Source organism: Myotis myotis, unplaced genomic scaffold (genome assembly GCF_014108235.1).
Source record: "Myotis myotis isolate mMyoMyo1 unplaced genomic scaffold, mMyoMyo1.p scaffold_m19_p_17, whole genome shotgun sequence".
NCBI lineage: Eukaryota > Metazoa > Chordata > Mammalia > Chiroptera > Vespertilionidae > Myotis > Myotis myotis.
Genome location: NW_023416321.1, coordinates 42,541,030 through 42,568,822, shown reverse-complemented (window position 1 = coordinate 42,568,822; position 27,793 = coordinate 42,541,030). Strand labels below are relative to the sequence as shown.

General features: G+C 40.3%; 1 protein-coding gene across 1 annotated transcript; it reads left to right on the top strand.

Annotated features, from left to right (window-relative positions):
• Positions 1–535: 535 nt before the first annotated feature.
• LOC118672150 (myosin-2) lies at positions 536–26,749 on the top strand. The gene is made up of 40 exons (XM_036341627.1): positions 536–583; positions 726–768; positions 2,710–2,936; positions 3,023–3,166; positions 4,484–4,640; positions 5,759–5,786; positions 5,869–5,983; positions 6,074–6,166; positions 6,299–6,362; positions 6,980–7,078; positions 7,171–7,274; positions 7,428–7,566; positions 7,768–7,886; positions 7,971–8,120; positions 9,622–9,792; positions 9,917–10,226; positions 10,849–10,922; positions 11,775–11,862; positions 11,950–12,067; positions 13,162–13,285; positions 13,372–13,508; positions 14,843–15,098; positions 17,027–17,269; positions 17,375–17,551; positions 17,636–17,781; positions 17,865–17,955; positions 18,038–18,427; positions 19,285–19,411; positions 20,066–20,184; positions 20,326–20,522; positions 21,229–21,412; positions 21,489–21,654; positions 21,757–21,881; positions 22,047–22,355; positions 22,440–22,643; positions 23,173–23,298; positions 23,381–23,551; positions 23,631–23,735; positions 23,854–23,949; positions 26,467–26,749. Exons 3-40 carry the CDS (start codon positions 2,730–2,732, stop codon positions 26,617–26,619), a joined length of 5,826 nt encoding a protein of 1,941 aa, XP_036197520.1. The 5' UTR covers positions 536–583; positions 726–768; positions 2,710–2,729; the 3' UTR covers positions 26,620–26,749.
• Positions 26,750–27,793: the final 1,044 nt, after the last annotated feature.

The following is a 27,793-nucleotide window of genomic DNA, read 5'->3' as shown; positions in this document are numbered from 1 at the left end:
GAACAAAGAGAGGACTTTCTCGTCCCACAGTTGAAGGCTTATAGCTTAGTTTGGCAAAGGCTGGGAAGGACAAATCAACAGGTAAAAATTAACCCTCACAAAACTAAATTAAGTATTTGTATTTTATGTCTCTCATTTAATATGTTGGCTGTGAAGGTGAACCCAGATGGCATGCCCAACAGGGCCAGAAAGAATTTGTGAGAGAAGCCAGGTATCCTGGCTGCCCAGTCACTGTCTTCATCCACCAGCCTGAACCTCCCATCCAAATCATCTTCTCAAATTATCCATAGGAGATTTATTCACATACTCAATAAGAAAAATATTTCTAATTATATCCAGCCATTCTTAATATGAATGAGAATTATGCGGGGATGCGAGATTGCCAAGATGTTTTTGCCAAACGACTTCTTTTGACTTAAGAACAGGCAGCTGCATTGTTTTCATAGCTATGCATATAAAAGAGTTCTTGGAAGGAGGCTGACTCCGCCTGCTTTAAAAAGCTCCAAGGTAAGTGGGACCAGGACAGGACTTTCAAGAAGGACACTGGCCACTCTGCCCGTGTTGCTTGCAGCTGCCAGTTCTGGTACTGCTCTTTCTGCCCCTGCATATTCCCAGCCAGCCTCCCGTTGCCTTCTGTGTTCAGTAGCAACTAAGGCCACGAATGAGAGTTTGTTTGGTTTTGGTTTTGGTTAACTAATCAAGTGCTTTCCCCTTTTCTTTTACAGAACGGTCTCGCTTCCAGGTTACATCTTCTCTCTGGCTAACAAGGTAAGATTTAGATGAAGCAGTCCTTCGAGGAGAAGGCAAGGGCCTGAGGGATGGATCGGTGTCTCTTAGCAACCTTTGGAAAGTGGTGCCTCAATAAACACCTCACAGCTCTCCAGGAAAGGAGAGGGGCAGGAAGGACTAGCCTTTCAGCACTGTGCACACATCCGCATTAAGCACTCAGGTGTTGGTGGGTGACACATTAGCAAGAGGATAGCTGGCATTAGAATATTATTTTGTTTCTCCATATTTCTGTTTGGAAAAAAGTCTGCACTGAGATTCCCTTGCTAAAAATGTCAAATTTGATAAAGATGTATCCTGCTATTAGTATTCTTATTTGTTGATATCTAACAAATAAGAAAGGAAGTACCTAAGAAAATGCTTCCTTTAAACTTCTCTAAAATCTTTTTTAAATATTACCTTACTCCAGCGACTCTCAACTGGTGTGCTGCAAAACATTTTAAAATATGCAATACCTGACTATGTAGTCAGGGGCACTGACCTCGTTTCTCTTAGATTGTCAAGGAAATGACAACAGCCAACACAACAATAGTTGTCTGGTTTGAATAAATGAAAATTATACCTATTTTTTGTCAGATCTTCAAAAAATATAATTTTTGGTGTGCCTCAGAACTCTAGTAATTAGTTTTACGTGTGCCATGAGATGAAAAAGGCTGGAAATCGCTGCCTTACCCAGTGCTGAGTGTTGTATGAAATGAAAGCACCATGAAATTGTTGCTTATACAGTAGAGGCATTAACCTGCCCTGCTGCTGCAGACTGCAGCTCTAGAGAGAGAGCTGGTTAAAAGGAGCTTCAAGTAATGTGATCATGTAATGACCTCAGGAGCATCCTTTGCCAAATCTTTTATTCTACCGATACCACCAGCAATCTGCAGATAACACAGAATGGGGCAGCCGAGCCTGCACTTTTCAGGAGGGAATTTGAGAAAGCAAAGGGAGCCCTTCAAGGGAGAAGAATGAGGATAACGTTTGCTATGGCTTTAAGCCTCAATTAGTTTACCTCAGTTAAATGAGTAAGTGGATAATAAATACACAGAATTATGCTAGAGAAATTCTACTGAGCACCCAATTAAAACAAAAGAAAAAGGTAAACAAGATTACAACCCCCCAAATCCACTGAAGGTGAGCACTTCTGGATGAACACCCAAAGGAGGAAATCAAGTTCTCCATCACCTGGCAAGATGCCACTTTATATCTACACGGTAGCCTAAACTGTTTCAAACTGCTTCCTCAGTCAGCATTCTAACTTTTTAAAAACTGTCCTCACTACATCTCAGGCCTGTGAATTAAGAAAGGCAAGATATGCCCTAATAACCAGTTTGGCTCTGTGGATAGAGCACTGGCCTGTGCACTGAAGGGTCCAGGGTTCGGTTCCGGTCACGGGCATATACTTTGGTTGTGGGCACCCCCCCCCCCCCACTGGGGATGTGCTCGCAACCAAGGTACATGCCACTGACCGGAATCGAACCTGGGACCCTTGAGTCCGTAGGCCGATGCTCTATCCACTGAGCCCAACTGGTCAGGGCAAAATATATATATGTTTTTAAAAGGCAAGATATCATAGTCCCTATTCTATAGATGGAGACACCGAGGCTCAGAAAGGTCAAGTGCCTTAGCCAAGGCCACGAGCTCCTCGGCAGCTGCTGAGCCTACCACCAGCTCCCCGATTAGAGTGCCAGTCTTGAAGAATAAAAGGAGATAATGGATGTAAAGCCCCATGTTCGGCGTTGGGTGCACAGGGACCCCAGATGCACCTGAGTCTTTGTGATTATGTTTGTTTCAGTAACTAGAGCACAGTGTCCGGTGGACGTGCTTGGTGGGGTTTCTCACGGGGCCCTTGAGATATCACCAATGTAGAGATTTACTGATCTGCCTGACAGGCCAGCATCTATCTCTAGGGTGACGTTTCCTCTCCTCCTTTAGGGCCCCAGAGTCCCGCAGCCATGACTTCCGCCGACCAGGAGATGGCTGCTTTTGGGGAGGCTGCTCCTTACCTCCGAAAGTCTGAAAAGGAGCGCATTGAGGCCCAGAATAGGCCCTTTGATGCCAAGACATCTGTCTTTGTGGCGGAGCCCAAGGAGTCCTTTGTCAAAGGGACTATCCAGAGCAGAGAGGGCGGGAAAGTGACCGTGAAGACTGAAGCGGGAGCGGTGAGTTGAGTCTCAGGAGCGGACATTTAATTGATTTTTTTGTTTGGTCACTCAGTTGACATAAAGTTATCTTTTCTGTTCACCAGACTCTGACAGTGAAAGATGACCAAGTGTACCCCATGAACCCTCCCAAATACGACAAGATCGAGGACATGGCCATGATGACCCACTTGCATGAGCCCGCTGTGCTGTACAACCTCAAAGAGCGCTATGCAGCCTGGATGATCTACGTGAGTGCCCCCTCCCGAGTGGTCATCACCTGGACCCTAGGCCATTGCTCTCACTGTAGTATGAATGGGTCACAGATAGTGACACATTGTGCTTTCACTAGTAGTGGAACTAGTTAAAAGGTTCGCTATTGCTACTGGGAGGCACAAGCCAACAGCTGGCACTTTATCCTATCTTCTCACCCCAAGCTGGGCATGGTCATTGTCCACACACTGAGTTTGCAGCAGATCCTTTAAACAAATCTTGGAGCATCTGCTCATATCTCAACCACATGCCTCCATTTCAAGCCTCCCTTATTCCAGCAGCAAAATCATCCAGAGAGAAAAGATCAACTTACATTATAACACTTAAACATAATGCCTTTAAAGACCAAATTTCACTCATTTTCACTCCTCCTAAATAACAGCGATGTGTTATTTCACATCATAGTGCCTTTTCAACCCTTCTATGTGGAATGTCTTAATGAAAACTTTCCAACTTCCCAGGCAGAGCTGCATTTTCTGTCCTATTGTTTCTGTCCCTGCAATAACACTGACCATGTTTTTTGACCATCTGAGAGTTCCTCAAGGAACATCATCTTATTTAGGCTTCATTCCTGGTGCCTCATAGACACCTGACATATAATACACACTCAGTACAGATTTTCAGCTGAAGTTATTGTACACTGTATTTGGTATAGGTTAGTCAGTGCTGATGTTCAGCTGGACGCACTATGCAAACAAAACTGGTTGTCAGTCAGCATCCATTCTTACTGGGGTGGGGGGTGGGGGTGGGGGCGCTGCCTGTCCTGATCAGTTGTCAAAGATTTGAAAATCATCCTATCGTAATCATGATGCATTTACATCATTTTGTGTTTGGTTTAATTATTTACCTTTTTAAATGCCTGTAATATATTGTCTTAAGAAGATTTAGCCTATTTCACCTAACCATTCCTGTACTGTTAGGTACTTAGGTTGTGTCCAAATTTATGTTTTTATGAATTTGAACTATCTTAACGTTATAAAAGAGATATTCTTCTTTCCTAAAGTACAGTAAAAATGTCTCATATTACACATAAAAAATCTTTTTGGAGCTTCTGCTAGGTGAAAATCACTGATAAATTCCAACGGGAATAAATTTAAATTGTGGTCCCTTCCCTCAAAAAGTCTGCTATCCTGTTGTTGAACCTTCTAACTAGTTTTCGCGCTGACGTCTTGAAGAAGAACGGCATCAGCATTTTACTTAAGTGCTCCTTTTAGTTAAAATTCATTTAATAAGTGAATTGTACAAACAGTGGAAAAAGCCTTTGAGTAGTTATTCTTTCTTATTCCCTTGCACAGACCTACTCGGGCCTCTTCTGTGTCACTGTCAACCCCTACAAGTGGCTGCCGGTGTATAACCCCGAGGTGGTGGCTGCCTACCGAGGCAAAAAGCGCCAGGAGGCCCCGCCCCACATCTTCTCCATCTCTGACAACGCCTATCAGTTCATGCTGACTGGTGAGCTGAATGCTATACATGTGCATCTTTTTAGAGAAGAACTGTAGGAGGAAGAAGCTCTAACATCTGAACACTCTTTGAGATGGTCCCCTTCAGTTGAGGTTGATGTGTTTATGAGAGAGACAGTCCAGGAAGGAGAGAGCATAAAAGATGACTTGCAATCCCTACTATTCCATAATTGCTAATGATCTGTTAAACTTTTGAAAATCAAAAGATGTTGGCCATAGTTAGATAATTAACTTTTGAATGACTCAGACACTAAATGAGCTTGAGCAAAAATATGAACATATCTACATATATGTAATCACACACACACACACACACACACACACACACACACACAAACACACTGTGTTTCTATTACCAAGAGTTAAAAAAACAGAAGAGTAAAATTTGCCTCTCTGGTCTTATCCTCATACCTACAATTAGGACAAATGAACAGACTCTTTACATTAAGGATGGCATAAATGCTAATGCCCTTCTCCTAGAATCAACGCAAACACATTCCAGATTTTATGGTGTTTCTGGTATAAAAACAGTTATACCATGAATCTTCTTCCTAGAATATTGTCTCAGCTAGACCACTCCTTAGTACTATACACCTTGGGGAAGGGGCTTAGAGAATTCCTCCTTAGGTAGAGTAAAACATGAAAACTAACTTTTACCTTTCCCTAAAAAAATGACCAAAGCCATGATTATTTCCAAAGTTACCATGTTTACTATAGTTATTCCTTTTCACAAGCTAAAATATCTTTAACACCTATTTTTCATTACTTCTTCTACCTTCAGTAAGTAAATAAGTCAATAACTTGTCATCTAAATCCAACTGAAGACCCAAGCCACTTTTGATGTTTATTTAGTGGTAGAGTTTATTTAAAAAGCCTGGTGCTTCCCAGCAGTGCTCTGTTTAAATGGTTACATGAACGACAAATTGGGTGGGAGGTGAGGGGCGCCCTATAGAGCAGAAGAGAAGAGACTGAAAAAGGGAACAGACCTCAAGCCCATCAAGCCCTAGGGATAGCTGAAAATAACACCAAGGTGCATTCCATTTTACTTTACTTGCCAGTTACAAATATGTGAGAGAAGCGTATTTAATGACTATAATTTCTCTTTTGTAGACCGAGAGAATCAGTCAATCCTGATCACGTAAGTAGGTTTATGCTTTCTTTTCTTGGCTGCAATACCTGCCAGCTTTGGGACTTCTTTTGACTTAGTTACTATTTGACAGCGGAGAATCTGGTGCAGGGAAGACTGTGAACACCAAGCGTGTCATCCAGTACTTTGCAACAATTGCAGTTACTGGGGAGAAGAAGAAGGAGGAAGCTACTTCTGGCAAAATGCAGGTGAGTCCAATACCACAGTCAGAATCAAGACTGTTGGGGCGCTCAGGAAGTGGGGAGCCTCAGATGTGAGCACTGCGCTTGCCTTTGCAGGGGACACTGGAAGATCAAATCATCAGTGCCAACCCCCTGCTGGAGGCCTTTGGCAATGCCAAGACCGTGAGGAATGACAACTCCTCTCGCTTTGTAAGTGTCTTGGTCACAGAGGGGTCTTCTCAGCCTTTAAATGCCAGAGAAAGCATGTCTGAGTTTTCATTTCAATCTCATCTTTCTTGTGTGCTGCAAGCTTTTCACATAAACATATTTTTTACTTTCAAGGGTAAATTCATCAGGATCCACTTTAGTACCACAGGGAAACTGGCTTCTGCTGATATTGAAACATGTGAGTAACAGGACCTCCTAAATAGAATCCAAGAATGATGGCTTGGGGGGAATATCATGCAGCTTCTGACGAGCCTGGAGCCCGTTTAACACCATTTCTTCTGCCAAACATGCCCACAGTTAATGCCATCCTTACCCAAAGTCCACAGTGTGGTCAGTCGTGAGCTACTGATTCTTTAGGAACTGCCAGGAGCTGTTAGGCTTGTCTAAATTATTTCAGCCTCAGAATTGACATCAAAATTTTCTAAGAAAAAGAAATTAAACTATGGGTTGAGTGTGTGCAATTACTTCCAAGTCTGAGCCTTGATAAATTTCACTTAGTATTCCCTCTATTATGAAGTGAGAAGAGATCCTGGAGAGGAGTTAAAGAATCTATTATATTTCATGCATCAGGCATCTTCTGTATGAAAAATGAATATGCCTTGGGCCAGCAAGCTTTAGTTTCTTTCTAGAGATTTAAGAGCAACTGCCATTGTAGAGATGTACTATGTGGTACCTCATGGGAACATTCAGCTGAAATCGCAAGGGGCCAATAAAATAGAACTGATGACCATAATGCCAAGTCACCCCAGGAACTTTACAATTTCCCTCCAATCTAATATCTACTTTCCACTGCAGATCTTCTGGAGAAGTCCAGAGTTACTTTCCAGCTAAAGGCGGAAAGAAGTTACCATATTTTTTATCAGATCATGTCTAACAAGAAGCCAGAACTGATTGGTAAGAAAGATCTTAAATTCACAGATGAAAGTTAATCTTTTTTATTAACAACTTGTAATGTACAATGTATCTCCTGAATTCTATGTGCCCAGAAATGCTCCTGATCACCACGAACCCATATGACTATGCCTTTGTCAGTCAAGGGGAGATCACAGTCCCCAGCATTGATGACCAAGAAGAGTTGATGGCCACGGATGTAAGTTACATATGCAGTTTTTATAAAAATACATTATGCATGGGAATGACAATAGCAACCTACTGTAGGTGTGTGGAAAGAATATAGTATAAATTCTCCTAAATAAGTTAGTCTCTTCTGCCCTAATCTTTATCCTCTCATTTCTCCCGGTAGAGTGCTATTGACATCCTGGGCTTCTCTGCTGATGAAAGAGTTTCCATCTATAAGCTCACTGGGGGAGTAATGCATTACGGGAACATGAAATTCAAGCAAAAGCAGCGTGAGGAGCAAGCTGAGCCAGATGGCACTGAAGGTACAAAATGTAGTTCCATCTGGGTTTAACAGGAGAATTTAGGCAAAAAAGCCAATTCCAAACTCATGTCTCCTTTACAAGTGAGCTTCTGGTGGACATACAGAAATGTACTCCTGCACAGACTTTCTATAGTGAGTCACACTCCATGAACAGTACGGTGCACAGCAGGTCATGTTGGGTACCTGAATTGTGTCTCTACAGTTGCTGACAAGGCAGCCTATCTCCAGGGTCTGAACTCTGCTGACCTGCTCAAAGCCCTCTGCTACCCCAGGGTCAAAGTCGGCAACGAGTACGTCACCAAAGGCCAGACTGTAGAGCAGGTAGGTGCACAATTCAAATGCACTGTCAGGGATGCAAGAATTTTATAGTCCTCTAATAAACTCAATATATCTGTGTCTTCCAAGGTGACCAATGCAGTGGGTGCTCTGGCCAAAGCCGTCTACGAGAAGATGTTCCTGTGGATGGTCACCCGCATCAACCAGCAGCTGGACACCAAGCAGCCCAGGCAGTACTTCATCGGGGTCTTGGACATCGCTGGCTTTGAGATCTTTGATGTGAGTTGAGAGCTGGTTGGTTATTAGGATTTTATATTAAGGAAATGGAAATATCAACAGGAAGAAATTTGTGAATATAATAACCTTTCCTCAAGTTGTCAAAAAATTATGCTAAGACTTAAAAGAGTGTGATTGGGCAGCTCTTCATCATTTTTTGTAGTGGCGATTTTGCTTTATGAGAAATAATGCCCTTATGACAACTATTTAACTTGCTCCATGGCCCAAAGGGAGTCCGACACCAGCATGGTATAGTGTCAGGGGGCACTCTAAAAATCTGACAAGGCAAAATGAGCTTAACCTATGCATCACCTAATATGCCCTGAATATATGGTGGAAAAATAATTCAGAAAAACTTAGGCAGATGATGAGGGCTGAGAAAAGGTTAGCAATTTAGAGTAAGCATCAATAAACTCAATGCAGCCCTTGCCAGTTTGGCTCAGTGGATTGAGCATAGGCCTGCGGACTGAAGGGTCCAGGGTTTGATTCCGGTCAAGGGCACAGGCAGGAGGCAGACAATCAATGATTCTCTCTCATCATTGATGTTTCTTTCTCCCCCTGTCCTTTCCTCTCTGAAATCAATAAAAATATATATTTAAAAAAACCCAAACTCTTTGCAATTAACTTTTTTAAAAAAAATATATTTTATTGATTTTTTACAGAGAGGAAGGGAGAGAGATAGAGAGTTAGAAACATCGATGAGAGAGAAACATCGATCAGCTGCCTCCTGCACATCTCCTCCTAGGGATGTGCCCGCAACCCAGGTACATGCCCTTGACCGGAATCGAACCTGGGACCTTTCAGTCCGCAGGCCGACGCTCTATCCACTGAGCCAAACCGGTTTCGGCTGCAATTAACTTTTAATTCTCATGAATGTACTATCATGGGATAAAGATTCATATGTGAATATGAAATAAATCTTTTCGGTTTATAGTTTTGAAGAAGTTCATATTTTTCTTTCAAATTCTTAAAGTAAAACTTGGGCATTGCAGATAATATGGAAGATCTAGGAAAAGGTTTCCACATTCATTCCACTATTTATATCTAGTTAATATTAATGTTTTGGCATTTAATAAAATACAAGTGTGAGGTAACATATTGTCCATAATATTTGGTATCTTGATTTTTATTTCACTTCAGATTAAAGAAGAGTGTGGGTGGCAATCACTCCTCAGTGTAATGCTGACCAGGATGTGCAGACAGCAGAAATCCTCTCTGCCAGCTGCCAATGGCTCACACATTATCTTTTAAATGAGTCAACAGAAAATGTAAAAGTCAATGGGAACACACATGAATGATGCAGTAGGAAGTCAGAAAAATACCTGAGTAGACTTATGCCATTGCAGGAAAGTGTATGAACAATGATTTAGGATTGTGCATAAATGGTAGAAGACATTCGACTGCTCAGGCCCCCAATGATTTTTAAAGGCTATTTGACACATATTTTGAAATTAAAAAGCCCTATATGTCGAAAGAGGGAGAGTAAACACATCTATTTATTTAGTTCAACAGCCTGGAGCAGCTGTGCATCAACTTCACCAACGAGAAACTGCAACAGTTTTTCAACCACCACATGTTCGTGCTGGAGCAGGAAGAGTACAAGAAGGAAGGCATCGAGTGGGAGTTCATTGACTTTGGGATGGACCTGGCTGCCTGCATTGAGCTCATTGAGAAGGTCTTTTTTACATTTCAGAAACCATATTTTCTGGCAATTAAATTATTCATTGCATCTTATTTGAATTCTATGCACAGAGAAAATTGTTTAAATATAATTATAACTGTGTGTGGTCTGCTTCTAGCCTATGGGCATCTTCTCCATCCTAGAAGAGGAGTGCATGTTCCCCAAGGCCACAGACACCTCCTTCAAGAACAAGCTGTATGAGCAGCATCTTGGAAAGTCCAACAACTTCCAGAAGCCCAAGGTTGTCAAAGGCAAGGTTGAGGCCCACTTTTCTCTGATCCACTACGCGGGCACCGTGGACTACAACATTACTGGCTGGCTTGACAAGAACAAGGACCCCCTGAATGAGACCGTGGTCGGGCTGTACCAGAAGTCTTCACTGAAAACTTTAGCTTTCCTCTTCTCTGGAGCTCAAACTGCTGAAGCAGGTACTGCTCAAAAAAATCTAACACGTTCTCTGGGTGTTACAAAATGCGGTGCTAGATTGAGGCTGGTGATCTCAGAGCCCTCACAGAATTGCTGGCCAAACCCATTGTGTCTCCAAGTTTTGAGTAAGGAGGCTGTATTGTAATACAGCCTGTGGCTCCCTCCAGCACTGACAGAGGCCTATCACGAAGGGCCAGAGAGAAACTGCCAGGATCTCAACCATAGCAAAACGTTGGTTTCCATGATTCTCTCCTGCTTCTCCCTCCACATCTGCTGGATATTGAGTATCTGGGGATATTTAAGGCAATATAATGGCAAACTTCTGACTCTCAATTCTAGCTTCTATTGATGATTTTTAAAGTTATAGTGTCCCTAAGTGTCCTAATAGTGAGGAGTCCTCTATCCAGTGAGACCAATGCCCTTCCCTTCATTTCCTAGTGATGAAATAAAATTACAGAAAAGTGGATGCAAACATGGTTGGCATAACAATTCATTCAAGTCCAACAGAGAGGCTAGTGGTGTCAAGAAATGTTCACTTCAGCACAAAAATCAGCAAATAGGCAAGAAATAACCCTGCTGATTCAAAACTGTATTTGAATGACATCTTTTCTTTTCTTTCTCCAGAGGCAGCTGGTGGTGGCAAGAAAGGTGGTAAGAAGAAGGGCTCTTCTTTCCAGACGGTGTCTGCCCTTTTCAGAGTAAGGGAGAAACTGTTCTTGACATTCCCCAGCCACTTTAGGAATCTGTTCAAATCAAAGGGTCTTCTTTTCACAAGTGTTTAGAAAAGGGCTGATATTAACTAGTGACATGTGTTAATCTAGCTTTGGAGAGAAGAGCTTTAAATTACTCAGAAATTTTTAGCTCATCTTTCATGTTAAGTCAAATAATAAACAATATCTTATAGGAAATTTTATAAAACTTAATACTCTTTAATTCATAATTTAGTTGAGTCACAAAAATAAGCATTGGCATGTACTTAGAGAGACAAAATAATCAGTAAGACTAATGAAAATCTAACAGCCAGCCTATAAGCAATGTAATACGGTATCCTTGTTCTTAATCTGGTCAATTCTCAAATATAACTGGTAGAATTGTTCCCTTTATAAAAAAAATTTATGACCTAAACTTTGATATAATTGGAAATGGGGAACCATTTTTATAAGAAAAAAGTCCAAATGTGGTGCAGGCTTGTATTTTCTTATTTGGAAAACCATGGGGTATAGGAGAAGAAAGTGTGACCATCTAGTATGGGAAGGCAATGGCCTTGTGAATGTATGTGGGTGACCAGGGGGTAGAAAGACAGACAGTACTTGTCCACAATAAAAAGCATCATGTGTCAGATTCTTTATGTGTGTAACTCTTGGCCACTCAAGTGGAGAAGGAAGTACTGAGGCAGAAACTGCATCTCAGGAGAAGCCTATCAAGGTGTTACCTTAAGTGAAAATGCTCCATGTAGGTCATTCAACTCCACCATCGACACTGATTTTATAGACATCATCAAAACGCTTAGTCTAAAGTCTGAGATAACAGGATTTTTCCTGACTTTACAGGAGAATTTGAACAAGCTGATGACCAACCTCAGGAGTACCCACCCCCATTTTGTGCGGTGTATCATCCCCAATGAGACAAAAACTCCTGGTAAGAAGTTCTAGAATGAAGGCACAAGGCATGATGGCCATACCTCCTTTTAAGCAAACTCTTCAATGAATAAATATCTATTTATAGGGGCCATGGAGCATGAACTTGTCCTGCACCAGCTGAGGTGTAATGGTGTGCTGGAAGGCATCCGCATCTGTAGGAAGGGATTCCCAAGCAGAATCATTTACGCAGACTTCAAACAGAGGTCAGACTCTCCTAAATGATGCATCTCAAAGTTTAGCATAAATATATTTAATGCAGGCAAAACAGTTTAGTGAAAATATGCCTTTGTTATATTAATTTTCCACAAAAAGTAAAAAAACATATGCCTCAAAACACCTTTAAAATAAACACAGACTACATATTTAAGTACTCTGCAAGCTTTTCATAGAATTTACCACGCTTCTGGGTTAGCTCATAGATGTATACATTAACTTTGATAATTATGAGTACTATAATTTTGAGTGCTTAATATATTTGGATTATCTCATTTAGTGCTTATAAAAACTCAGCAGAAGAAGTACTACCAGGACCTCGTTTTATAGACGAATAAACTGAGGCTAAAAGACATTAAGTTACTTACCCAAAGTCACATAGCTATTAAGTGGTTGAGTTAGGAACTTGCTCACGCATATATAGCTATCAGTAAGTCATTTTCCGTCACTTCTTTTGTATCTTCATCTTTTTCTCTCATACACTAATTTCCTAGTTTTGCAGAATCATGTCACACTAACAGCTCCTCAGCTCCCCTTTCTCCTCCCTAGATAAGTCCATCTTGAGAATCAAATAAAGGGCAAAGTGGACAAGAGGCTGAGTAACAGCTATAGGGTGTTGGTCTCTCCTAAGTCTGGGTCTGGGGGAACTAACAGAGAGCTCCAGTGTCCAAGACCTAAAGCACTCCTATGTTGGATTTTAGGTGATTAGAACAGTTCCGTTTACCTAGAGCTTTCTACCAGATTCCTCATTAAACCTTGTTCTTTTAGACTCAGGATCTTAAAAAGCAAATGCATCTAGGAAGGATAACATGCTATATTTTATTAGACATCTATACCTTAATGGGAATAAGATTATAGAACCCTTTCACATGAGAACAAGGTCTGATGAGGCAGAAAGTTGCAACTATGCAGGAAGGTAAAATGGAATTGACTATCCATATATTCAATGTCCTTCCTGTGAACGAAATAGCATAATAAATTTTAAAACAGAAACTTTGATTGTTTAATGGATCATTTAATGCTTAGTTGCTACTAGTGTTATCAATAAACCAAGTTTTTTAAAAAGCTGTATGTACTTTAACAGATACAAGGTATTAAATGCAAGTGCTATCCCTGAAGGACAATTCATTGACAGCAAGAAGGCTTCTGAGAAGCTCCTTGCATCCATCGACATTGACCACACTCAGTACAGATTTGGTCACACCAAGGTAATAGTCTCTGAAGTCTACCTGACGTTATTCCTGTCGCTTTGAGGTTGATGTAGTTTCTGATCTACAACTCTGCTCATGCACAGGTCTTTTTCAAAGCTGGTCTTCTGGGGCTCCTAGAGGAGATGCGAGATGACAAGCTGGCCCAGCTGATTACCCGAACCCAGGCCAGGTGCAGAGGGTTCTTGGCAAGAGTGGAGTACCAGAAGATGGTGGAGAGAAGGTATGTAAACAAAGTGTTTATTCATGTCTTCCTTCTTCAGAAACACATTTGAGGAGGCTTACAGTTAAGACTCAGATATGATAAGGCAACCAAAGTAATAAGGAATGAATCTGAGTCCTGCACTGAAGTGAAGAGATACATGTACTAGAAGACTTAGATAGAGCTCATCACATGGAATACATGCTGAATGTTTTGGGGATAGATCAGATATAGATATAGATATAGATATAGATATAGATATAGATATAGATATAGATATAGATATAGATATAGATATAGATATAGATATAGATATATAGATTTGGATATGGATATGGATATGGATATACCATCTGATTATTTCTATTATCAAACTATCATGATTTAAAATATTAAGGGCATTTATCTGTGAAAATTTTCCCTTCAGTAAGCTAAGGCAATGTCACCAGGTACATAGTTTCCTAGTGATCTAATATGATGCAGGGACAGTTTCAAGACTAAAGAGCCAGATATCTCAAACTGCAGGATGCATATGAATAGGACCCACAGTGAGAAGTGCATTTTCTATTTGTCATCTATACACCCATACATATATGTATGTGTAAATATATAAAGAATTTACATAAAACAAATTTTATTTCTATCACCTCTAGTTATGCTAATATGTTTATTGTATTCTATTTAATTAAAAATAATAAGTATCATGACCCTCTAGATATATATTTGGGCAGTTAATTGCCTAAATATGAGGATAATTAATTTTTAAAAATAATTTAGATGAAAACGAATGTGATATTATAGAATAGAATGCAAAATTCACACAATATTACAATATAAAACCAGAGAATTTCAAAGAAATTCTGTTTTTAATGAGTCTGTTTATCCCATGTCTCATATCCCTGAGAGGCTAGTTGCCCTTCCCTACTCCTACTGGTATTCTCATAGAAAACTCTGAGAGCGCTGAGGCAGAGCCATACTCCTCAAAGGGTGGTCCTTGGACTGGCATCATCAGTGTCTCTTGCAAACTTGATAAAAATGCAAATGTTTAGGTTTCACCTCAGATCTTCTGAATCTGAATTTCTGGGGATAGAGTCTAGGAACCAATGTTTTAACAAGCCCTTTAGATGATTTTTGTGTACAGCCAAGTTCGAGAAGCACTGAATTAGAGAATAAGTGATTAGCAAGTCCTGGACCAATGCCACAAAATCAATGTTTTTCATTTGTGCTTTTGAAAATAGTTAATAAAACAGTGGGGCAGCCCCCTGAACTCTCACTGCCAAGATTTCATCTAATTTTATCATCCACACAATATCCAATTTGCATCAGTCTACACTGATATTTCTGTGTCATTTCAGAGAAGCCCTTTTCTGCATCCAGTACAACGTCCGCTCCTTCATGAACGTCAAGCACTGGCCCTGGATGAAGCTCTTCTTCAAGATCAAGCCCCTCCTCAAGAGTGCGGAGACCGAGAAGGAGATGGCCACCATGAAGGAAGAGTTCGAGAAGACCAAAGAAGAACTTGCCAAGTCAGAGGCAAAAAGGAAGGAACTTGAAGAAAAGATGGTGTCACTCCTGCAAGAAAAAAATGACTTGCAGCTCCAAGTTCAGTCTGTAAGTAGTGGTATTATCCTGGGTACTGCTAATCAGGATACAAATGCTACAAATATGCTCACGAGCAACATTAAGTTGGGTAGTCAGCATGAGAGACACACTGTAGGGAAAAAGTGAAAGCATTCTGATTGTACTACTAAAGTCCAAATATTCCTTTATTGCCCAATAAACACCCCCACACCAGCACCGGGCAATGAGGTAGAACAGAGGTAGAATGTTGTCTTCCATTTTGCAGTTTCATCAAACTATAGAATTTATGACTTATTTTCCTTTGAAGACAGTTCTTAAAAGTGATTTTCATATAAAACTATCCCAAATAGAATATTAAGGGCAGGATAGCATGAAGAGAGTGATTTTTTCTCTGAAAGTTTCTTCCAGCTTCTAGATGTCCATAGATCATGAATCACAATACATACAGCTGACAACTGCAATATTCTACATCGAATTTTATTAAATTATTGCTTGTTATTGATCTCCAAAACTCAGACTTTCTCTTTCCAGTCCACCTCCACAGTCAGTGCCCACCATGTCATACCCAGATTTCTGCAGCAGCACCGAGTTGCTCTGCCTGCCGCCAACTCACTTTTCCTCCATCCAGCCTGCTCACTGCTCACTCCTGAACCAATCCTTTTAGAAATGCTTCCATCAACCCTAATGCGTGATTTTTAAGACTGCCTTTCACTTGGTTTGAATTGAATCGGTCTGGCATAATTTACTCATCACAAAATCATATATTTTTCCTGTTAAGGTTGTTCTCTTTAGTCAAGTTTTGGGGTGTAACAAATCCTTCTTCTAGATTACAGAAGGAAAAAGAGGTGTTTTTCTTCCCCCACACTCTTCAAATCTTTCCTGAATTTTTCTCTCGTCCTTTAAGAATTAGTTAGAATCTGTCCTACACCACTATATCCACCACCTGGCTCTAAGGAGCACATTTTATTCTTTTATGTACTCAAAGGCTGATATGGAGGCTCACTGATAAATGTGCATATCAATTCCTCTCGCGTTTCCTGTATACCCCCAACCTTCTTAACATAGCAGATTGCCAGAAATTTCTTGATTACTTTATGCCTCAACTTGAATTTAGAGCATGATCAGGATCATCCTACAGTATCACAAAGAGAAATAGTCTAGTAGCAGCTGCATCCCGAATGTCTCCTGATGGAATGCCTTCTCTCTTCCTGCTCCTTCCCTTACTAAATTGATTTCTAAAAACCAAATCCTACTCATCTGTCAAGGCCCAACTTAAATTCCATTTCATTTACAGAACCATCTCTGATATAACTTCTCTGAACTCTTATGTCACTAATCGCTTTCTGAATTAATGGTAGCTTTTAGGGGATAGGCTTTCTAACCTATTGTAGAATACAGTTGGTCCTTCATATTCATGGGTTCCTCATCTACAAATTTAACCAACTGTAAGTTGAAAATATTAGGAAAAATGTTATATTATTGCTGACATGTACTATATAGACAGGCCTGTGATAATTGTGTTTCTACTGACATGTAGAGACTTTTTTTTTGTCATTATTGCCTAAATAATATAGTATATCAACTACTTATATAGCATTTACCTTATATTTGTTTTATAAGTAATCTGGAGATGATCTGAAGTCTATGGGAGGATATTTGTAGGTTATATGCAAATACTATGCCATTTTATATAAATGACTTGAGCAACCGTGGATTTTGGTACCCATGAGGGGGTCCTGTAACCAATTCCTCACGGATACCAAGGAACAAGTGTATCCTCTACTAAAGGCACAAGACAATAACTGATACATTTTGCTTTTTCCACAATGTAGAATATCCTGCATTGCACGCAGATGGTTCACAAAAGTTTAAATTCAAAGAATAGCAGGAATTTACACTGTTATCATTGGAAATATTTCATTTATTCTTCCCAATTTTGATTTTGTTCCCAAATCAAGGAAGCTGAAAGCTTGGCTGATGCAGAGGAAAGATGTGACCAGCTGATCAAAACCAAAATCCAGCTTGAAGCCAAAATCAAAGAGGTGACCGAGAGAGCCGAGGATGAGGAAGAGATCAATGCTGAGCTGACGGCCAAGAAGAGGAAACTGGAGGACGAATGTTCAGAACTGAAGAAAGACATTGATGACCTTGAGCTGACACTGGCCAAGGTTGAAAAGGAGAAGCATGCCACAGAGAACAAGGTATGAAATATATACAAGAAAAGCTTGTTATTATTATGGAATACAAGCACAAAACTGAATTCACCAAAATATAGCATGTAATGCAAAGTATTTTTACTTCCTAAGGTGAAAAACCTCACAGAAGAGATGGCAGGCCTGGACGAAACAATAGCTAAGCTGACCAAGGAGAAGAAGGCCCTCCAAGAGGCCCACCAGCAGACCCTGGATGACCTGCAGGCAGAAGAGGACAAAGTCAATACCCTGACCAAATCTAAAATCAAGCTAGAGCAGCAAGTGGATGATGTAAGTCTAGGATTACCAAGAAAATAATTTATTTTTTTAAAGAAAGGCTAAGCAAACCTTTGGCTCAACATTATTTATGTTTAGCTTGAAGGGTCCTTAGAGCAAGAAAAGAAACTTCGCATGGACCTAGAAAGGGCTAAGAGGAAACTTGAAGGTGACCTCAAGTTGGCCCAAGAGTCCATAATGGACATTGAAAATGAAAAACAACAACTTGATGAAAAGTTAAAAAAGTAAGTATAAAAGAATTACTTATGAACTTGCTTCCAATAGTGGATATGGACTCAATTGTTATCTTTTGCTACTTTTCAAAAAGGAAAGAGTTTGAAATGAGCAATCTGCAAAGCAAGATTGAAGATGAACAGGCCCTTGGGATGCAGCTGCAGAAGAAGATCAAGGAGTTACAGGTAAATACTTGGTTTCCACCAGTGAAATCAACATGATAAAATTACTAACACAAGCTAAGTTTGTGTTTTTCATCACTCCCAGGCCCGCATTGAGGAGCTGGAGGAGGAAATCGAGGCAGAGCGGGCCTCTAGGGCCAAAGCAGAGAAGCAGCGCTCCGACCTCTCCCGGGAACTGGAGGAGATCAGCGAGCGGCTGGAGGAAGCTGGTGGGGCAACTTCAGCCCAGATTGAGATGAACAAGAAGCGGGAGGCTGAGTTCCAGAAAATGCGCAGGGACCTGGAGGAGGCCACGCTGCAGCACGAAGCCACGGCAGCTGCTCTGAGGAAGAAGCACGCAGACAGTGTGGCTGAACTTGGGGAGCAGATAGACAACCTGCAGAGGGTCAAGCAGAAGCTGGAGAAGGAGAAGAGTGAGATGAAGATGGAGATCGATGACCTCGCTAGTAACGTAGAAATAGTCTCTAAAGCCAAGGTACTACAGAGTCTGAAAAATTGGTTGTTAACAACAATAATCCTCTATGTACACATCATAAAGCAGCGGTTCTCAACCTGTGAGTCGTGACCCCTTTGGGTATCGAACGACCCTTTCACAGGGGTCGCCTAAATACATCCTGCATATCAGATATTTACATTACGATTCATAACAGTAGCAAAATTACAGTTATGAAGTAGCAACGAAAATAATTTTATGGTTGGGGGTCACCACAACATGAGGAACTGTATTAAAGGGTCGCGGCATTAGGAAGGTTGAGAACCACTGCCATAAAGGCACAGGGTACTTTACACACATTATGACAGTTGTTCTATGCAGTAATCTAGGAGTTTTGTAAGGGAGACATTAGTGTTTGTATCATTTCTACTGAACATCTGAAGAAACTGAAATCAAAGAAGTTAAGTACATTGGCCCCATCACACCAATAATGAATAAAAGCATCAACTTTGAACATAGACCATCTGTGTTCTCTAGGTCGCCAATTGAAGAACACGGGTCTCCAATACTCTCAATTATCCAATAAGCAACATAAAGGCAGTGAAATATTGAACATGCTTTTAGAAAATATACCAAAAATTCTTATAAAATCTTAAATTTAGACCATAATCATGAATTTTTTTATAATATTGAACAGAGCTTCACAATTAGCTTTTTAAAAATCCCAATGTATATTTTCAACTTAGGACAGCATAAAATATACTGTCTATATCATATTACATATAAGAGAGTTTGACTTATTTCATATGTAAAATTAAATATTTTTCAGAAAAAATTGTAGCTGCAGCTAAATTATGTTAAGATGCCTTCATTTCTTCCTTTGTGCTTTTCTCACACAGGGAAACCTAGAGAAAATGTGCCGCACGCTAGAGGACCAAGTGAGTGAACTGAAATCAAAGGAAGAAGAGCATCAGCGGCTGATCAATGACCTGACCGCCCAGAGGGGCCGCTTGCAGACTGAATCTGGTAACTCCCTCCTCTTCTATGCCGCCTAACAGTGGAGGTGATGTGGTTAAAGACAACTGATTTGGTGATGTGAAAACCTAATAAAAGCAACTGAGAGCGGGTGATTCACTGAACAGCTCAGACTCTCAAACTTGCAAGGTCGCTTGGGGACGACGTTGGAGACAGAGGCTTCAAAGGACTGCATTAAGTGCTGCTCCAGAGAGGCCTTGAGAATTTGGCCACATTGAGAGGGTGTGGGGTTAGGAAACACTCCAATGTGGGTCCAGAGCTTCTATTTTAGACCAAGCTTCTTTTTATCTATATCGAGTAGGGCAATGGATAAGCCAGTCTCTAACAAGTCTTATAAAATGGGACCAGGTACAATTTGGTACGTTAGCGCCCTTCTCTGAAAGTTATCACCAGGTTTTACACAGGAGCATATAACCCTGAAAGACTAAATTATGGAGAAAACAAAAATATTTAAGGTGTATTTATTCTTTCAGATTAATATGTTTCACCATAAACATCAGAAAATTAACATTATACATGAAGATGTCAATAAAGATCTCAATCATTTGAGCACTCGATTGGGGGGGAGTTAAAATTTATTTCTAATATATACTTGCAAAATGTTTCTTTACTTAAAAAAATGGTGCTATTTCTTTTGCCTCTCAGGTGAATTTTCACGTCAGCTAGATGAAAAAGAAGCGATGGTGTCTCAGTTATCAAGGGGCAAACAAGCATATACTCAACAAATTGAGGAATTAAAGAGGCAACTTGAAGAGGAGATAAAGGTAACTATTATTATAAGACTCATTTTTTTCCCCTCCATGATCTGACTCTAATTGGAGTCCATTACATCAACTTTTAAAAGATTTTGAAACTTAATAAGCATTTAAATATCCAGTAAAATGAAGATGTAACTATTTCTATAGGCCAAGAACGCCCTGGCCCATGCCCTGCAGTCAGCCCGCCATGACTGTGACCTGCTACGGGAACAGTATGAGGAGGAGCAGGAATCCAAGGCTGAACTACAGAGGGCGCTGTCCAAGGCCAACACTGAGGTTGCCCAGTGGAGGACCAAATACGAGACGGACGCCATCCAGCGCACAGAGGAGCTGGAGGAGGCCAAGTATGTGCACTGATATGAGAAAATGTACAAAATACTTTGCATATTAAATCAGAAAGCTACAATCTTTGAAGAATCCATGAATTAGTCCACAAATGGTCGTTAATTAGCTGCTATTTGCCAGGCACCCTGTGAAGAATGAATAAAACAAACGTGATCTCTGCCCTCTTCGTCTAAAATCTGGTTAAGGAAATAAAGGAGGACAGATAATTAGAACTTAATTGCTGCTGGTCAAGCACACAAGCTCATTGCTGCTTCAGGGCATTGCACTTGCTGGTCCCTGTCTGGAAAACTCTACCCCAACCTCCCTCCAGCTCACGCTCTGACTTCTTTTAGATTTTGATTCAAATGTTAGCTCCTCTAAGGAGCCTTCCCTGATTACCTAGAATAGTTGCTCACCACTTCCTCTTTTTTCCCCCTTCATTGCACTTATATCAGCAAATGCTACTCTGCATTTTCTCACTGTTTATTGCTTCTCTCTCACTTGTTTGGAAGCTTCATGAGACAAGGACCTTTTTCTATCCTGTTCACTGCTGCGTACCCAGGGTCTGGCTCATAAAGGGAGCTCATCAATATCTGTCCAATGAATGAGTGGATATTTTTAATACGAAGATTTTTAATATAAAGTTCCCAATTCCTTTCAGTGTGGTGATAGTTCACAATTCTTGTTTTGGTTCACTTCTCTCTACAAATATGTGTAATCCTCAAGGAAGAAGCTGGCCCAGCGTCTGCAGGACGCCGAGGAACACGTGGAAGCTGTGAACGCCAAGTGTGCCTCCCTTGAGAAGACCAAGCAGCGATTACAGAATGAGGTGGAGGACCTCATGCTTGATGTGGAGAGAACTAACGCCGCCTGCGCAGCCCTGGACAAGAAGCAGAGGAACTTTGACAAGGTAATTTCTGCAGCCGCCTTTGCTCTCCACTATTTCCTCCATCCTTTACAGCACGTAACCACTCTCGGTTTTTCAGATCCTGGCAGAATGGAAACAGAAGTATGAGGAAACCCATGCCGAACTCGAGGCCTCCCAGAAGGAGGCCCGCTCTCTTGGCACTGAGCTGTTCAAGATGAAGAACGCCTACGAGGAATCCCTGGATCAGCTAGAAACGCTGAAACGGGAGAACAAAAACTTGCAGCGTGAGTTCCTTTCACTCTCAGTGATAGTCATGCCTTGAAGGAAGCTTTCTCTTATGTCCTCTGTCTGACCAAATCTCTACCTGTCTTTTACCCAAACAACAGAGGAGATTTCTGACCTCACGGAACAGATTGCAGAAGGAGGGAAACGTATCCATGAACTGGAGAAAATAAAGAAGCAAATTGAACAAGAAAAGTCTGAACTACAGGCTGCTTTAGAGGAAGCAGAGGTACGGGTCAAAGTGTGCATTACAAATAAATTCAGAAAAGAATTAGGCCCATCCACTACAGATTGAATAGAAAGATAAAAGGCACAAAATTTGTGAAAGAAAAGGTGTGCAAAAAACTTCCAAATGTTTCCATTCCCCGTTAATGTCACCCTTGCTGTCATTCAGGCATCTCTTGAACATGAAGAGGGAAAGATCCTGCGCATCCAGCTGGAGTTGAACCAAGTCAAGTCTGAAATTGACCGGAAAATTGCTGAAAAGGATGAGGAGATTGACCAGATGAAGAGGAACCACATTAGAGTGGTGGAGTCCATGCAGAGCTCGCTGGATGCTGAGATCAGGAGCAGGAATGATGCCATCAGGATCAAGAAGAAGATGGAGGGAGACCTTAATGAAATGGAAATCCAGCTGAACCACGCCAACCGCATGGCTGCTGAGGCCCTGAAGAACTACAGGAACACACAAGGCATTCTCAAGGTAAATGGGGTCAAGAGATGGCCCCAGAGCAGGTGAGGTTGAAGCCCTGAGAACAAGATGTCTCAATGATCCTTCATCCCACAGGACACCCAGCTACACCTGGATGACGCCCTCCGGGGCCAGGAGGACCTGAAGGAGCAGCTGGCCATGGTTGAGCGCAGAGCCAACCTGCTGCAGGCCGAGATTGAGGAGCTGAGGGCCACTCTGGAGCAGACAGAGAGGAGCAGGAAAGTCGCAGAACAGGAGCTGCTGGATGCCAGTGAGCGTGTCCAGCTCCTGCACACCCAGGTGAGATTCAGCACAAAGAACTCGCCTTTAATAAATGTGTATCTATCCCAGAAAATATAAGCTTAAATTTATATCTGACAGCCAGGTTTTATGTTTCTACCAAATTTTCACTGTATTATTGAGAAATCTTTTGCTCTTTTATTGTGCGTAAGTTATTTTTTCTTCCTATAATATTCTAAGGCCACTCATAGTATTTTGTGTTAACATCTTTATTGGCCCTAGTTATCAGTATTGAGGGTTTTATTGTGGAGAAATGGAATGTTTGAATATCTGTTATCATTTTATGCCTGTGAATGGTCTCATTGGTAAATAGCAGTTATAAAATTATAGAGATATTTGCCCTAATTATGAACTATGTACTTGAAGATGCTGAATAGTCTATAACATTTCTATTTTATATAATTGTACCACATAACAAAATCATATTGAAGGCCATTTGACTTACATATTTTAATCTGAATTAAAAAAAATAGCTACCACTAAGTTCTTAGGTAACATGATAAAAAATTTATAACTTATTTTTAAACAGAACACCAGCCTGATCAACACCAAGAAGAAGCTTGAGACAGACATTACCCAAATACAAGCAGAGATGGAAGACATTGTCCAGGAAGCTCGCAACGCAGAAGATAAGGCCAAGAAGGCCATCACTGATGTGAGCAGAGGGCAACGCAGTGGTGGTCAGACTGATGTGCTATCTCAGCTCCCTCAGCTGATTATGTTTTATTGCTAATTAGGCGGCCATGATGGCCGAGGAGCTGAAGAAGGAGCAGGACACCAGCGCCCACCTGGAGCGGATGAAGAAGAACCTGGAGCAGACGGTGAAGGACCTGCAGCACCGTCTGGATGAGGCTGAGCAGATGGCCCTGAAGGGCGGGAAGAAGCAGATCCAGAAACTGGAGGCCAGGGTGGGTATCTCAACATCTATTTCCATTTGCTCCCAATGCCTCACTGGATCACAGTTTTTACGAGCCTATTTATTCACAGGTGCGTGAGCTGGAAGGAGAGGTTGAGAGTGAGCAAAAGCGTAATGTTGAAGCTGTCAAAGGTCTGCGCAAACATGAGAGGAGAGTGAAGGAACTCACTTACCAGGTACAGCAATACTTTTTATCAGCTAAGCTCTCCTCCATATATACGTGAAATTCTCATATGCAATGATATAACAACCATATTATTTAGAAGTAAAACTCTATGCTTTTTATTCTTTCAGACGGAAGAAGATAGGAAAAATATTCTCAGGCTTCAGGATTTGGTAGATAAACTTCAGGCAAAGGTGAAATCTTACAAGAGACAAGCCGAGGAAGCTGTAAGTATCCTTAAGCTAGAAGGGAGGAGACAAGTCCCCTGGTTAAGAAAAGTTAATAAATAGATTTACTACTCCTTGTAGTAAATAAGCTATTTGCTTTATAGAGACTAGGTACTTCTTAAAAACTTTTGTGCCCTTTTATACTTATTGCTCATTATTTACAACATTAATAGCTTGATTTAAAAAGTCAATTTTCAATCCACAAAAAAATCTCAAAAAATTTCAAAACAGAAATAATACAGGCCACATTTTCTCGCCACAGCATGTAAACTTGTAAAGTGATGAGAGATATAAACAAAAATTCCCAAATGCTTAAACATTAAGAAGCTACCTTTCCTAAATATTTTGGGCTAAATCAGAAATCAAAAACATAATTACTGAATAGTTGTCCATTATAAATAATATTTCAAGGAAGATACTATTTTCACAAACTTATAGAATATAGTCAAAGCTGTCCTTGGAGGACAAGTCATTGCTTCATATGCTTTTGTTATGAATAAAAATAAAAATAAATGAACAAACTGGCAGTCCAATAAAGAAATTATAAATAATAATAAAAGTAAGAAGTACTAATAAAAATAAAGGTAGAAATTGATGAACAAGAGTGTGTTATATTCTAATTTGATAATTTCAGTACTATCTGATAGTCTCTAGGGAGTTAATAAAATAATAGTAATAAAATAAATACACTTATATCTAGTTTAATTGAGGAAAAAGAGAAAAAAATACAAACTCTCAACATTAGAAATGAGATAGACAAACCATATAAGTAGGTTTACATTTTTAAAATGTAAAATATAAACCTGTCAACAAAGTTGAAATCTAGAATTGGTGATTTTTATAGAAGAACATAAATTAGTAAGTTGGCTAAGTAATTTATTTCAGAATTACTTCTGAAGATGAGCTCAACTCCAGATAGTCTTTCAAAACTTCAAGTAACAGATAATCCCCAAGCTATGTTAGCCATTGCAGAGCATGGGAAAATATGAAAAGATTCCCAAATTATTTTAAGAAGCTCACATAACCCTCATGCCAAAAACTGTCCAAGAGAGAAAGAGGGGGAAAACTAAAGGCAGTGTTACTAATGAATATAATTACAGTGGGGCCTTGATTTACGAGTGTCCCGACTAACGAGTTTTTTGAGATACCAGCTGTCTCTCGGTGGATTTTTTGCATTGAGTTGATAGAGTAATTTGAGTTAATGAGCTCCTTAATGAGCTCTGTCTCGGAACGAATTAAACTCATAAGGCAAGGCCTCACTGTATAGTAAAAATAAATTACTAAGCTGCGGAAACCCTTACTTTTAGAAAATATATTTTTATTGATTTCAGAGAGGAGGGGAGATGGAGAAAGAGATAGAAACATCAATGATGAGAGAGAATCACTGATTGGCTGCCTCCTGCATGCCCCCCACTGGGGATCAAGCCCACAACCCGGGCATGTGCACCAAAGGTGACCTCCTGGTTCACAGGTCAACACTCAATCACTGAGCCATGCCAGCAAGGCTAAAACTCTTACTTTATTCAGGATATTGTCCATTAGTGATTAAATAGGTTCAATTCTTATAATGCAAGGAATATTTAATATTAGGGAAATCTCTCAATAGAATCATCACATCCAGAAAAGGAGAAAAAAAAGTGATTGTATTAAAATGTGACAAAATAATATAACATGAAATTAAACATTTTTTCAAGTTAAAGAAACTATTAAGAAATTCAGCCTTGCCCTAGCTGGTTTGGCTCAGTGGATAGAGTGTCCATTAAGGGCATATACCTCGGTTGTAGGCTCAATCCTGGTCCTGGTTGGGGCACATGCAGAAGGCAACCAATGTGTCTCTTTCACATTTATGTTTCTCTCTGTCTCTCCCCCTCCCTTCCAATCTCTCTAAAAATCAATGGAAAAATATCCTCGGGTGAGAGTTAATAAAAAGGAGAGAGAGAAATTCATCCTTGCTCTGGTCAGTGTGACTCAGTTTGCTGGACATTGTTTCATGCACCAAAAGGTTGCCGGTTTGATTCTTGGTCAAGGCACACAATGGGTTGTGAGCTCGATCCCCAGTAGGGGGCATGCAGGAGGCAGCTAGCTGTTAGATGTTCTGCTCTCACATGGATGTTTCTCTCTCTCTAAAAAAATCTTTTTTTAAAAGAAATTCAGTCTTAATATGATAAAGAATATCTAACTCGTGCAAACAGTCATCTTATAGCAAGCATTAACAAGCATGACAATATTCTTGCCTCCTTCTCTGCTCTTAAACTTTTTCTTGCTCTACTTGTGGTATGTATCTTTTAATACGTTTTGGTTGCAAAAATATGGATGTGATTATTTATGAGATACCAAATCCCAAATAAATCATAAAGTTAATTTCAATGATATGCAGAATCCAGAAGGTAAGACAATCATGTCTCTTGTTGAGTATTTTAATTTCTTTGTAGATGCCAAGTCTGTTCTCCCCTTAGGCTTATACAGTCTAGAAAGATGCACAGTATGGGTTCCTTACAATTCCACTTTTATTCTCAGGAGGAACAATCCAATACAAATCTATCTAAATTCCGCAAGCTCCAGCACGAGCTGGAGGAGGCTGAGGAGCGGGCTGACATCGCTGAGTCCCAGGTTAACAAGCTGCGGGTGAAGAGCCGTGAGGTTCACACAAAAATCATAAATGAAGAGTGATTGTGCCCTGATGTTATGGAGTGACTAAAGAGAAGCACAAAATGTGATATCTTTGGTCATGTCTATCTGTAATTACTGTCTATTCCACCCTATGCAACGGAAATAAAAGCGTAGGGTGCTTTGCAAACAATGTCCTTAGACTGGTCTTTTCTCTCTCTCCTAAATGGATGTCAAAGCTTGAATAATCACAAGGCCATCAAACAATACCCTTCAACGTACCACTAAGAAGTAGTTATGCATTTACTTTTATTTTAGGTCTATAGTAATACTTTAAAACTATAAAGTTGTCGCTAATTAGGGAAGCCAGTTTTGATGAACAGAAATCTGGAAGTTCTTTTGTATTTCTTTCTAACCTTTCCCTAATACTGGAATATAGTAGGGTCTTAGAAAACTCCTGCTTCCCCTAATATGAACCTAATTTTCCAGGTCTATGCAAAGAATGGCCCTAGCTCTATTCTCACATAGGGGATTCAGGCTAAAATATATCATTAACTCTCCTTGCTTAATAATTGTTATCAAGAATACAAATACAAAGTATTATTATCACATGAAGGTTTTCATCATCAATACCAATATATTGTCTATTCACAGTGTGTGCACTAGGTAATGGGTGTGACATGAAAGAGTTTGATGTGACTCCCTATGAAAGTTACAGGTTGATATACAGTTTGGATACAAAGAGAATATTTAACATCAGTAAGCTGTTTATTGGCCTCTGTTTCCAGACTTTGTGGCCTCCTATGTAATAAATAAAACATAAATCTCAAAATAGGATATTTATATATTCAACACACATAATGATGAGTATGAGTTTGGTGCAAAAAACAGATAACGGTGGCACTCTTAATTACTCCGAGTTTTCCTGGAGGATTGATTTTTAAACTGGATTCAGTTAAGATCACAGCCAAACATATAACCTTCCTTGGCAGCATAAATGAAAAGTTAACAGGTAACTTTCCATCTAAATAGAAAAGAAGTGTACACTGGTGTAAACGGCACCGTGAGACAATAACTCAAATTGGATGTGAGCAGTTTAACAGGTAGCACTGGCCTTAGGGTGTGTAATTGTCCTTCTCACTGCAATGGCCCTTCTTTCACTTGTTTATGTGCATCATAATTGGCAACAATGACCAAAAGTGGTGTCTTACATTCTACTTTTTGAAAAATCTATCCA